Source organism: Equus caballus, chromosome 8 (genome assembly GCF_041296265.1).
Source record: "Equus caballus isolate H_3958 breed thoroughbred chromosome 8, TB-T2T, whole genome shotgun sequence".
Lineage (NCBI taxonomy): Eukaryota > Metazoa > Chordata > Mammalia > Perissodactyla > Equidae > Equus > Equus caballus.
In genome coordinates, this window is record NC_091691.1 from 11567975 (window position 1) to 11581947 (window position 13973).

General features: G+C 48.0%; 1 protein-coding gene across 15 annotated transcripts in view; it reads right to left on the bottom strand.

Annotated features, from left to right (window-relative positions):
* Positions 1-1063: 1063 nt before the first annotated feature.
* Positions 1064-13973, bottom strand: part of GRK3 (G protein-coupled receptor kinase 3) — a 129670-nt gene continuing 116760 nt past the window's right edge. For 11 of the 15 annotated variants that reach the window (XM_070275132.1, XM_070275129.1, XM_070275126.1 and 8 more), the window contains 2 exons: positions 13120-13233; positions 5749-12033 (listed from right to left, as the gene is read on the bottom strand). In XM_070275132.1, the coding sequence (XP_070131233.1) occupies positions 11872-12033; positions 13120-13233 (276 nt within the window). In that variant the 3' untranslated portion in view covers positions 5749-11871. 15 annotated transcript variants of the gene reach the window in all.

A 13973-nucleotide genomic window follows, 5' to 3' on the forward strand; every position in this document is an offset into this window, starting at 1 on the left:
GCAGCTATCTGTGGCTGAGGCACCCCTGAAGGGGCTGGCGGCTGAGGACTGCGCCCCTAGCAGCTGAGTCAAGGAGTCCTTCAATGCAGGAGGATCTAGACAGCATGTGACAGTATCCACTACAGACTCCCTGGCCCAGGGCATCCATGACCACGACTCTGGACCATGGTCTGCAGCATCGCTGCCGCCCAGAGATCTGCGGGTGGATGCAGAGCCCTATCCTCACCCCCGCATCCACTGACCAAGGCTGTGGGCAAAGGTGACTCTGAGTTGAGCGGGAAGCTCACTGGCGCCGCATTTCACGTCCTCATCCCCACAGTGTCTCACGGATCTGATCTGCTGTCTGGAAAAATCTGCCAAATATACTGACATTGAGAAGCGGGTGGAGCAGGTGTCAGAGGCAGCCCTGGGCCGCGCGGAGGGCCAGGTCCCCTCCTGCGATTTTGACAGTAAGCCCTGCTCCCCAACCTTGGAGGCTGGCATTACCCTCAACATCACTTGGTCAAGCTCGTTTCCTGGCACAACAAGGCATTTGGCCGCAGCAACCACATGGCAGACCTCATGGTCTACGCAGACTGCCAGGAGTCAGAGCCTTGACCTCTAATGCCAGCAACAGCCTTTCACCTTTGTGGAGTCCCTGCCACGCCACCATCCCCAACACACTGAGACTCTCCCATCCTCTCCCCAGGGCTTCTCAGCTGGGGGTGGTTTTGCCCCCTAAGGACATCTGGCAACGTCTGGAGCCATTTTGGGTCGTCAGGACTGGGGTGGGGGGATGCGCTGGCATCCAGCGGGTCGAGGCCGGGGATGCTGCTCAACAAGGCACAGGACAGCCCCTCCTCCCCAACTAAACATTACCTGGCCCCAAATGTGCTGAGGTTGACAAACTGTCTCCCGCACAGTTCCCACCCCAGGCTCCCGAGGACGGGGAGGGCCGTGGGCTCCTGTCACACTCCACCAGTACCATCATAAAGTCTCCGCCAGGCAATCGGGGGCAGCATGGGGGAGGAAGGATGTGGGTATTAGTCTGGGAGTCACAGCAGAAAAGATATTCTCACGTCGGTTCATGCCAGCAGAGTTTATTAAAGAGACTGTCTACAATCATGGACAGAGGTTAGGAAAACCAACAAGGACAGTGTAGACCGCAGAGGCTGGTGGCTCCCAGCTCTGGCCAGATGCAGGAGGCGTCGTGTGCCAGGACGGCTACCCGGAGGGCTGGCTGACCGCAGCTGACCCAAGGTAACGTGGATGGAGGGAGGCTGGAAATATTACCCCAACTTCTTTCTCCCCTGCCCTCTGGGCTCCTGCAGCGGCTCCCTTTATCTGAGCCCAGCCAAAGTCAGATACTAAGGGCGCCCGCTGGTCCAATCCACGTGGGACCACATGGACCAGACTCCTGGGGGGAAAAGCAGAAATAGAATACACAAGTAACACAAATTCATCGCGGACAAGCTAAAGAAACCCGTCATGATCACCCAGAGAATCCACCTCATTAACCCCAGGCAACCCTGTTACCAATAACTTCGCCTTCTAGACTTTCTTCAAGGCAGAGACGCATCTTCCAAAAGGGAACACGCATGGTCTTCCAAAAGGGACCTATTCCGCTTAATATACTGTGAATGTCTTTCCACGTCAACGTTCTTCCAGGCCCAAGACTAGTTAAAGTGTCTTAAAATAACCTACTAAAAATGCTCTCAAGATGGTACATTCGACTTCTTTTTTTTTTTCTTCTGCTTTTATCTCCCCAAATCCCCCCTGTACATAGTTGTATATCTTAGTTGCAGGTCCTTCTAGTTGCGGCATGTGGGACGCTGCCCCAGCGTGGCCTGATGAGCGGTGCCATATCCGCACCCAGGATCCGAACCAGTGAAACCCTGGGCCGCTGCAGCGGAGCGCGCAAACTTAAACACTCGGCCACGGGGCCAGCCCCATTTGACTTCTTGTCCAGGAAAAAATGTCAAATGTCTTACACACATGTACAGGAATACACGCCCAGAATTACATGTGGGCTACAAGAAATACCATATAGTACAAACGCCTTCAAACCCTTTGCTCTCCCCGAGATGTGATCAATATTCTGAATTTTCTTTAATCAGTCATTATTCTGAATTTTCCATTAATCATTCTCTTTTCTTTCAGGTTTATCATATATATAGGTATCCTGTGATAAAATACTACTTAGTTTGTCTATTTTAAACTTCGAATATAAATGGAATCATAGTATATGTATTATTCTCTGATTTGCTCTTCTCTCACTCAGTGTAACAGTTTGACGTTGGTGCACGTCCTCGTGGTTTATAAGTTGGCACGCTGTGCGGTACTCAGTAGGAAAATGCTGCATTTATCCATTCTACCGCGAGGGGCACATTTCTGTGTGTTATTACCAAGAACGCTATGATGAACATCGGTGTACACACCCCCCGTCATACTTGTGTAAAAGTCTCTCTGAGAAGACACACACAACTAGGAGTGGAAACCACAGGTTGTAGCATATGCATGATGTTCACACTTTCTAGAAAATACCAAATGGTTTTCAAAAGGGCGGTGGCAATGTGCACAGCTCCCAGCAAAGAGAGTACAAGCCACTCCACATTTTCACCAGCACTTGCAAACGATCAGAGTTTTCATTTAAAATTTCTGTCTTTCTGCAATGGAAATTAGCAATTTGCAGTTCCCTGCTTACTAATAACGTTGTGCATTTTTTCATGTTTCTGGGCCCCTGACATTTCCTTTTCTGTGAATCGTCTTTTGCCTTCAGCCCACTTTTCCATTGGCTTAGCTGACTTTTTATTGATGTGGGAGTTCCTCATATGTCATCCACACTAGTCCTTCGGTCCTACATATTGCAGATATCTTCCCCTTGCTCCACGGCGTCTGAACTCTGTGTGTCTTTAAACGAACAAGAGTTAAATACTCATAATCGATCAAGACTTCTTTCTCGTTTTCAATTTTTCTCTGTCCCAGTTTGGAAGTTATTCACGATTTCTATCCTTTTAGTGATTGCCCTGGCATTTTCCACTTGCCATTGTTTCTTAAAGCCTAAAATGATTCTAGATGTTACCCAGTTGACATTTTTTAAAAAGACTTGTCAGGCAGCCTGAACCAAGACAATAAGAAGACGCCTTGCTGTTTTCGCGGTTTCTATAACTCACATTCGTTACCGGTGCTCCCGGCAGTGTTGATCTCTGGCGAAGAGGCTAAGAGCTTAAACCTTCAATTCTCAAGTTTGATGAGGAGCCTTGAGACTCCTTCCCAGCGAACTGCTCGGAGCAACACTAAGAGGCCAGTGAGGGCTGCACGCCAGGCCCTTGCATCTGTGACTCCATCTTCCGGGCCCGGCCGATAGCAAGCTCACCTGATGAGTATGGAAAGGGGACCCCACAGAAACAGCAACGGAAAGTTCAAGAGCTGGATGGCTCAGGACTGAAGCGGTAAGGCCAGCTGATCCTCTGCTAGCCGGAGGGGACACAGAACCTGCTTCTCCTGGAAGAGGCACGACCGTCCAAAAGCAGCGCGATCAGAACTTCCTTCTGCGCCAGAGACCCGAGCACGAAGCTGACTGTCGAACCACGAGCACATCCCTGCGACAGGTGGTTCAAGGTTCAAGGTAGGGCGGGTGCAGATCTGCGCTTTGAAGCACATTTCAGCTACGTAAACTGAGAAGCAGCATTTTGTTGCTCAGGACCTGCACCCGCACCCACGGAAGGGCACGTTTCAGAATCATCAGCCGGGGCGGCACCTCGGGTCCTTCCCCCTCCAGGAGGCTCCCAGCCCGGCGTTGCGCTCCTGAGAATGGGGAGCAGGTCCTGCCAGTGGGTGGGCTTGCAGACGAGACGGGACTCCAGAACCCGGAGCTGTGAGTTGACAATATACTGCTGTGGATCCACAAACAGTTCCAAATATTAATAAGAATAAAAGGGGGTCTGCATCGAGGGAATACTGTCACACAGCATTCCGAGCACTGTGTATGTTCCAACTGATTAAACCCTCAGAAAATCTATGATAGATTTGGGATGTGTGTGTCCATTATCCCACTGCAGAGATGAGGCGACACAGGCACTGAGAGGTTGAGGAGCCCACCCACGGCCACCCCGGGAGGTAGCCGGGGAGCCCAGCTCAGCTCCCAGACAAGCTGACTTCACCACCCTCTACCACTCAGCACCTTCTAGCCAAGAAAGACGTGTTTTCTGACCATCAAATCGACACTGTGTCTATACACCAAAGGGTAAGTGAAGAACTGGGCATTTTACTCAGAAACAAGGTTAAAGAATAAAAGTAAAAATGTAAAAACCAGTTATTTGGGGCGTCCATGTTAGGCAAAATGTCTCCTTGCCACTATTATTTGCCTCAGTCTCCCATTTTGCCTGTTACATATCCGATAATAGGAGCCACTAAATAAATGCCCCCTGGTGGACTTTATTGATTAAGTGCACTTCCGAAGCTGCGTCTGTGAGCGCAAAGTCAAGGTTCAGGGGTTTATTTGGTTAATCTGATCCCTGGACACAGCCAGCCTGAATAATTCGGACTGAAAACCTTTTTTTCGATCTCCAGCATCCAGACTGGTAAACAGGGGCCAGGAAGAGAAAGCTGTGGAGCTGTTAGATTCCCCTCCTTGAATTCAACACGTGGTTCCTGCCCCGGGAAAGCAGAAGGGGCTCCCGGACCAGGGAAGGCACGGTTTACAATGGGAGAGTAACACCGTCACCCATAAGGTGATGTGGGCACAACCATGGGACAGGCAGTGGGAGCATTTCCTTTCTGCCCTCCACGCACAGCCTGAGTCCCTCACACTTAGCCTCAGTCAGAAACTTGGAGGATGTTTTCGGCTGGAATGGTCCTTCAAGACCATGGAATTCCTCTCTCAACTTAGGGATGACTAAACTGAGGACCAAAGAGGATGCCCAAAGTGACCGTGCTGGGAATAGGGTCTCCAGCACTTTTCCCCTCCTTCCGGGTGCCCAGGAGTGACACGTCTGCGGCTCTCAGGAGCAGCTCTCGGGAACGGAACGCAGCAGAGCGACAGCTCCATTACGGAGCTGCCGTGGGGCGGACCACCCGCTCCATAGCTGGGTCTCCTGTCAACGATTTGGTTAAACGGTTTTCAAATGGGCAAACACAAATACGTTGCAGGGAAACTGGTTGGCTATACAGATCCATTGCCACTTCCTTCCTTCCTGAACGAGCAAAAGACAGGTGGTACTTCTGGCTCAAGGACAGGAAACGCCCACCACGCCCTCCACCTGTGGACCCACAGACAGACAGTTCTGCTCAGGCGGTTGTGGCGCTGGGACCACCACCTCCTTGGGTCTCTGGCTTAAAGGGACACGTACCATGGGGTCTCTCAGCACGTCTGTGTGGGAGCAGGTAAAGAGAGTGAGGGGTCTTAACTTCTGGGAAGAACTCCAAGGTCGCCCCAGGAGTACGCTGGGGAGCGTGGCGTAGCTCCTAGACAAACTGGAGATGAGCTGGACCTCCTGGCCTTCCTCAAGGCCCGGACCTTCCAGACTCTTTCCTGGCAACACGTCTTCCTGGAGGCACGAGTGGTTCTGAACCTGTGATGCTGTCCAGCTTCCAACAACGCAGGAAATCAGCAGAAACGCTTGCCTGCAGCCCCCTTCCTCATTATAGTAGCAGCCCCTGCACGAATTCTCCCCAAAGTCAGGATCCTTTAAAATGAGTCACATCCTGATGTCTTAACAGCTTGACAAACAGTTTTTAAGCGGCGGGAAAACAGAACACTCAATGAAGTATCTTTGTACAGATTCGTTTTATTGAGATTTATGTAAGCAATTTATCAACACAGGAAACCAGCCTTGCTGCTCCAGAATCACTAAAAGATGTTGACACTAACCGACGGTGACACAGCACACGCGGGCGGGTGACCACAGACTCGGAACAGCATCTCATAGGTTGCTGTTTCAGACGTGCACTAGTAAACGTACACGGAGAGAGGGCCATACTCCCACTGGCACAATCGATGTGAAAAGAGATAAAAACAAATGCTAATTTTATAGGTACAATATCTAGATTTGCAATATCTAATTCACTGGCTTCACTGTGTATACCAACGCACAATAGAAAACGGATTTCTTTCTTTAAGGGTATCACACTTCACCAAGAATACAGGAAATACGGTACCACACTGATGGCGAGGCAACTAGGAAGACAGGCAGAGCAAAGGTGAGCACGTGGGGAGCAACCCCCCTCGCAGGGCCCGATCCCTATTCTATTTCACATAAATCCTGAAGGGTCCGCTCAAAAATGAGACCTCTAGTAAAGCTTTTATCATATACGAGGCCATTTGCCTTTATGACCCCATTTTCCAAACCATTTTGAAACAGCGAGGGGGAAAGAGTCACATTTAAACGTGCCACTCCTAGAATCAGTGTTCTTAAACACAGCTGGCCAGTTAGAAAGAATGGTGTCGCGTAGGAACTTTCCATCCAGCGCTTGACAAAGCAGGGGCGACAGTTGAGTCTAGAGGTGACGGGAAGAGTGATTGTGGGGATTTGGCACAATCGGAGTATCAGCTCCGAAGGCCAGCCGTCCAGAAAGGATGTATCTATCGGCCCCGCCCACTGGGGGGCCCTGGAGGAGGCGGTGCCTTTAAAAACCAATATACGTCACAAGAGAATTACACCAAAAGGCTTCATTGAAATTCTTTTATAATGTAGCCAGTCTAGCGTAGAGCATTCTGGGCATCTGTCAACAGTCAGGCGGCCTTCCGGAGAGGTAGATGGAAGCAGTATTTCATAGCCAGTTATCTGCAGATGGTACCAAAAGCAGACGCCTCTCCGCACAGACCCAAGGATGCGCTGTTGTCGAAAATAGTCACAGCCCGTGAGAAGAGCCGTTCGCCGCACATTGCTACACGCAATATTTCGATTTTATTTTGTGAAAAACAGAAAGGACGGTCATTCCTTTAAATAACAAACTATACACATAAAAAGGAGCAGAAATGATAAGGAATGTTTCTGAGGGAAACAAACTCAAGGATTCAATAAATAATATAAAAGGCTTTTGTGCTAAAATAGAACTCTTGTTTTATATATATCTGTAGTTTAGCAATTCTTTATGTTACCCAGAAAAAAGCCAAATCTATTATAATTAGTGAAAACATAGAAAAATACAGCTTAACAACAGAACAAAAAATTGGCCAGTGTTTAGCTTGTAAACCACATATAATATATACATCATGGAACATAAAGCGACTAAGAAACAAATTTCAAGTCCTTTGTAATATGAATACATGATTAGAAATATTTCCATTCCCTACCCTTACAGCAAAGCATATTATATTAGGATAGAATAAAAAACGGAAGCATAGTTACCAGTTTTCAGAGATTTTGAGACTGTTAGGTACAAGAAGTGAGCTCTGCTATATGAGTTATTTATCTCTAAAATGCAGGGGTTTTCCTATGTTTCTGATGAAATGTATACACTGTTAACCCATTTTCTGTAGTGTGTTTTTTCAAAATAAAGGCAATTTAAAATTTGGGGTGCTGCATTTACGGATCAATGGTACCCCAGCCCCATCAGGAACCCGGCCCGAGGGTTGGCAAGGGGGCGGGCCATTTGCATGTTCCAGGCCCTAGGACACTGCGGGGGTCCCATCCCTGGTACTCCGCTGTTGGAACAGCTCTCTTATCTTCGGGGGCACAGGAAATCCAAAGTCCACTGACTTGAGGAAATCGAGGAGGATCATTCTAGAGTTCAACTTTCATTAATTCTACAGTACAATTTTTAAAAATGTGGCCTGGATAAAAATATTCATATTAACATGAATCTAAGCAATTAATTCAAGGCTCTCAAGTCAACCTTAGCTGGGAGGGAAAGTCATGTGAGATCTCTCAGAAAAAGAATTTTGAAAATTTAAACGATCACGGCTCCCTCTAGAAATGGGCACGGGTCCCGTTATCTTCTAGAGGTTTTATGGAAACGTCAGTGGATGTGCAAGTGTCCGAGCTGAGCAAAGGGCGATGCCCCGACAGCCACCCAGACCCCACCTCTGGCCTCCACTGGCTGCAAGGTGACACGCAGACAGGGTGTCAGCTTGGGTCCCGTGAGCCCTCTCCGGCGATGCTGGATGACAAGCTGCCGCGGCCTAATTTCTACGGAAAGTCCTGATGGAAAGCAATCGGTCTGTTATTAAATCCAGCAGCTCCATATTCAAAAATAAAGTGACCAAGTCTTACAATAATTACTACTCAACTCCTCTGTTAAAAGGGGAAAAAACCCAAAACATCAAGTTTAACTCAGTCATCTCCTGAGTGCTTTAGGGGATAAAGGGAATGATTTTTATCAGCAAATTAACTCCTTTCTTCCTTTGCCCCATCTCCACCACTAGCCTTCTTTCCGAGACACCCTCTCCACTCACCTCCCAGCCACCACCTGTCACGGACCCAGTGAAGCCCCACACCTCTACAGGCACCAGCACCACGGCAGGCCCTTGGGGTGGGGCGGGGTTCATCCCTCCAGCATCTCTGAGTGACCTGGAAACACTGCCCTGAACAGAACAGAGAAAAAGTTCCACACGCTCCAATCATACAAGATAAGGCTTATCTCACCTCAGCACATTGCAAAGTATTTTTTATAGATAGACATGAGGCGAAAAAAGTCCAACTTTGAGAATTTCGTTTTCTTCTTGGTTTGTGAACATTTTGAAACTGCAGAAAAATCAATTCCACTGTAGAGTCAAATGTTGTATTGAACTGACCCAACTATAAATTCCAAATGAAATGAAAACAATCATCAGGAAAAAAACCACACTTTGATCTTTTTAATCTAGACAGATCACATTGTCGGTGGGTAAACGGTATTTTTTAATGGCCACTGAGGGCCTTAAAACAATTGTTTCTAATATCTGTACGGCATATTTCAAACTGCAAATCAAGCCGAATCTTGCTTGAAAATAGATCATTGCTGTTGCTGCCCTTGTTTCCAGTTGGGTCGCTCTCTTTCTTGAGCAGAATGCTTCCTTCCCCCAACAGGACTCAGCGTTTGGCCCCTTCTTTGCAGATACAGAATTTGAGACGATAACAACAGTGAGTCGACCAATCAGAGACACGTCACAGCAGAACATCTGCATCAGCAGTGAAACAATGCTAATTTCTAGAAGTCTTGCTGAAAAATCACACTTCAACATGATATAGAAAGAAAACCCAGGAACCCCAATAACACAAGGGGAATAAATGCACCAAAGAGAATGCTTTAGGTTAAAAAAAATAACCTTGGATTCACAAAAGTTTTTAATTTATTCCATACACGTTGTATAGCAGCTTAAAGTAATCTATTATTTCTAGGTTTTGCTTTATTCATTTCCTTTGAATTATGAGATCAAGACTTATAACACAGTTTTATAAAAATAATATCAACTTCGCTTATCTTCTTTGACAATATTAAAATATCCCGCCCAGATAAATCTAAAATAATAAGAAGACTGTGCTGAATTTTGTCCTTTTTAATGGTCAAACACAGGATGGGTCACATAGAAAACCAAGAACAGCCACATCTACCAAGACTTGCAAACCAACCACCTCCTGTGACCGCCTGGGCACCAGGCGCAGGCACGGAGGGGTCCCGGAAGGGTCTTGCCTCCGGCAGCAGAAACACGGACCCCATCAGAACGGCTGCAGGCACCAGTTCGGGCGGAAGACTTGCCTGGCCAGGATGGCCAACCAGACCCAGCACAGCCGAGACGCCCCACAGGCCGCCCAGCCGCATCCCCCGCAGCTCTTGTGGTCAACTGCATCCCTGTAACGAACTTCTCAGCCAGGTCATTACACATCGAACGTGAGGGGGGCATACAAGTTTACAGGAATAAGTCTGAGGCTAAAGGACTCTCAGGATATCTTCCAGTTCATCTTTCTTTTCTAAAAGAGAGATGAACCTTATATTTTACTCCAGAGCAAATATCATATTTTTCAGAGATGCAAACTGGAGTAGCTATCGCCCTAGGTGTGACATGGGCGACGCTGACCCTGAAGGAGGCCCCGTGCCCTCCCCACGCGCCCGTCACCCTGTCCAGCAGAGGCCTGGGGCACAGCGACTCCTCAACCTGAGTGCTGAGCACGCGGGCGCTGGCAATGGAGCCGGTGACCACGCGGTGACAGCCGTCATCAGCCACGCCTGGGAGGACGCGCCCTCTTTATAAAGAACAATTGCTTTGCTGTCTCTGGCGGTTTTTTGCTTTGGCTTTAAACAGAATTTGAATGCTAGTCTTCCCTTTCAAATTGGGGGAACCCGCGTAAATAGCACGCCTCCCCTATGTTCACACAGCAGATGGCAGAACACGTATTTTAATTTAGACTCTGACTAGTAGTTGAGACGGACAGTGACCCTCAGAGTTTCTTTTCCAAAGTAACTCCTATGAAATAAAAGACTCTATCAGCAATTATCTTCCAAACTTTCAAAATAGAATTTCACTAGAAAGTACTTATTTTCTCAGTGAACATGGCGCACGAATGTCCAAACAAAGATTTGGGACGACTGAAAATATCGAGGACGGGGAGCAGATAATCACAATGTCAAGTCATGTACACTGTTAGTGGTTCACTTAGAAACATACAACAAAATCACACTAAGAACAGGACAAACATGTGGACTCTTAAAATTACTGTTATCATTTTTAGTCTGAGGACATGGGGGACGTCGTGGGGAAGCACTCTGGTTCTTCTAACCCAGCACTTTACTGGGACACGAGCAGGGCACGGCAAGGAGCCGGTGGCATGGGCAGATGGCCTCTACGCTCAGATGGGGTCCTGTCACAGAACCCACCGGTGCAAAGTGTCATTCCCTACGGACAGACCCAGGACAACACAAGAGTCAATAGACACAGTTAACCCTTGTTGACACATTCATTCTTCGGCATTCTTTTTTTCAATAAAACTCACTTTAAATTACACTAAAATGGCAAACAGAGCAATTCTTTCCTTCCTTTACACATCCATCACTCCTATATTTCCTGAGGGCAGGCAGAAGGGACCAGAATTACCGCGTCACACGACTGCTTATTGGTGAAACCCGAGAGACTCACCCACAAGCGTTCACACACACCCGGACCCGTGAAAGTGCTGCTGGTTTACTCGAACATTCTCAAAAATCGCTATTGCCCTAAAGGCAAGACCTCTACCGCGTCTCCTTCAGAATCACCGTCCACCTCTCTGAGGATCCACCGCTGGACGCCTTCAGTGACGAGTGGCTCCATGCGCCCCGAGGTCCCCAGGCCCTGGGCCCTGGCAGAGGCGGGCCGCTACCTGTGTGGCCCCAGCGCAACCTCTTTAGAAAACATCTTCAGCTTTCAACCACAGGACAAGAAGAAGTCAGTTCTCGGAGGCACAGAAGAAACACACGGTCGATCTCCCCCTCCCTCAGCAGCATGGAACAGAGACAGAGAGAGTCAGCAGTGGCTGTTTATAGACAAAATACGACAACACTGGGGCAGTCCATTACTGAACACTGCAGACAGGCAAATGCCATCTGGGCAAGTCTAAGATACATTTGACATCGGCCATATAAATTGAAGTGACAAGCAGGAATCGTCTGGAGTTCTAGGTTCGTATATACCAAAATATGTGTGTAGCAAAGAAAAAGAGCTTTCGTGTCCTCAGTAGTTTCGAGTGCGGACAGATGCGGTGGCGTCAGGAGGACGCAGGAGGGGAGGTGGGCCGACTCCGAGCCTGAGCGTGCTCACGGCTCCTGTTGGGAGCATCTCGGGGTCCTGGGTCTTCCCAACGGTGGAAGAAACCCGGAGATGAGGGACCCCAGCCTCGACTCCTCACGCTTCTCCAAAGGGCCCATTTCCAGGGCTGGCAGCAGCCGGGGTGGACTTCCTCCAGGCACGTGGTCCCCAGAGCCCTCCCCGCCCTGAGGTCAGAGGCCATTGCTGTTCCTGTGGCAGAGGGGCGGCTTGGCGAGCTCGAGCAGCCCAGCTCGAGGTTTGTGGAGGAACTTGGGGGCGCGCCGCAGGAGCCGCTGGGCCTCCGTGAAGGTGTCGGTGAGCTCCTTCTTCCACTGCACAAACTCGGGGTCACTCTACACGGAAACACACAGGCACAAGTCGGGACAGCCCCCCCATGCGGCCACAGGCGCGGACGCCTCTGGTCACTACCAGGGTCCTCGGAAGCCCCCATGAAAGCACCCTCTACCTCTCCGCCCCACCGCGGAGCCATCAGCAGTGACTCATGCAGTGACCCCCTCCAGGGTCTCTGCAGAGAGAAGGCAGGGCTGGGTCAAGCCCCTTGGACGATCCCCATGCGAGCCCCCCGGAGAACCAGTGCCTTTAGGTTCTGCAGAGACCGCCTCTGACTTCTGACTTCCAGAACAACTCAAGTCTAAAAACAAGCTACGAGCAGGACCTCTGACAAATTAAAAGGCATCTCCCCGTATGCAGTGCAGTCCTGAAGCTCTTAATCACGTTTTTGTATCTACCATGGTTTCTCTCTCTAAATACACTCTGTACACACACACGCCCGTACCCCAGCAGAAAAGTGCTCAGGAATTAAATTTGGGCTACGATAGAAATTTGGGGAGAGAAAGATGGCCTTTCTCCAAGAGGAGTCCCTTTGGTACTTCATGTTTATTTAACCATGCAAACCTCAACCTGGAACGTGAGGAAAGATAAGATCTGGGAAAATTATGTGTCAAATACAATTCTAGGCCCCTATGACACACTGCACAGAGTTTCCAGATCAAGTCATCAAGTCATTCCATGTACTTCCTCCTCACATTTTCTAATATTTGTTCCTTTAACAATAACTGTTGGGCCGGCCCCATGGCTGAGTGGTTAAAGTTAAGTGTGCTCCACTTTGGCAGCCCAGGTTCACAGGTTCAGATCCTGGGCATGGATCTATTCTACTCGTCAGCCATGCCATGGAGGTGTCCCACATACAAAAAATAGAGGAAGACTGGCACAGATGTTAGCTCATGGCAAATCTTCCTCAGCAAAAAAGAAAAAAAAAAGTTAATTTGCTGAGAACTTGTACCTTGGGATTTCTTGCAAAGTCTGTAAGTGATAAAGCATGGGGTAAGAAAATGTTGTCCCACCAGGCAGCCATCTTTGCTGAATATTTATTTAACTGTTCTAACCTTCATCTAAGGAAAAACGACATGAAAACTCACCTCACATTGCAAGACAAATTGCTTCCCTCCTTTTATCCGCAACAAAATGCACTTTTTATCTTTAATCTGAGTTTCTTCCACAGACAGAATCTGTTCCATTGTCAGTAAATTTTGCTAACCATAGAAAGAAAAAAAAATGATTAATTACTTCACATTATTTCAGGATTTCTTAAGTTAAATGAATAAATAACACCCCAAATGATAAGCTTAGAAAAAATTTTAAAAAAAATTGGTATTTTTCTTTCTTTGACAATATTCTAGAAGTGGGAAGAAATGGCTACAAAAGAACCTGAAGAAAAGTTCAAATTAACACATCTCAGAGAAAACCGCAAAGAAAGGAATGTCTCTCTAAGGCAAAAGAGCAAAGCTATTTCCCTCAACGCAGAATTGATTTTTAGATGGTTAGGAACCATATCGATGCTTTCTGTAAACTCAATCAACACAGCCATGAGGGAACGGCGGAGCGCGACAGGACTTACTCGAGCAAAGGCATGGGGCTGAGTCTCAACCCCGCAGCTCAGTGAATGTCAGGGAACGCTAGCCTGAGAACATCACAATGATCTTCTCAATACCGGTGACAGCCTTAAAAGATGTCACACCAGAGCTATAGCACTATTGCCTAAGGGGATGCTAGAGTGTCCGGGGAACCTTACCATTTTATGTTTTTTTGGATAAATATGCCTGGAACCCTAAAAGACAAACACCACCACCATCAACTCTCACATTTCCTTTTTCCTTATTTACACTTAGGAAGCCACCCATGCATATCGTGTAGCTTCTCGAACGGAACGCTGAACGTTGACTCTTAAAGATAATTTATTGCATCCGATGTGAAACACAGGAAGACGTTTTTT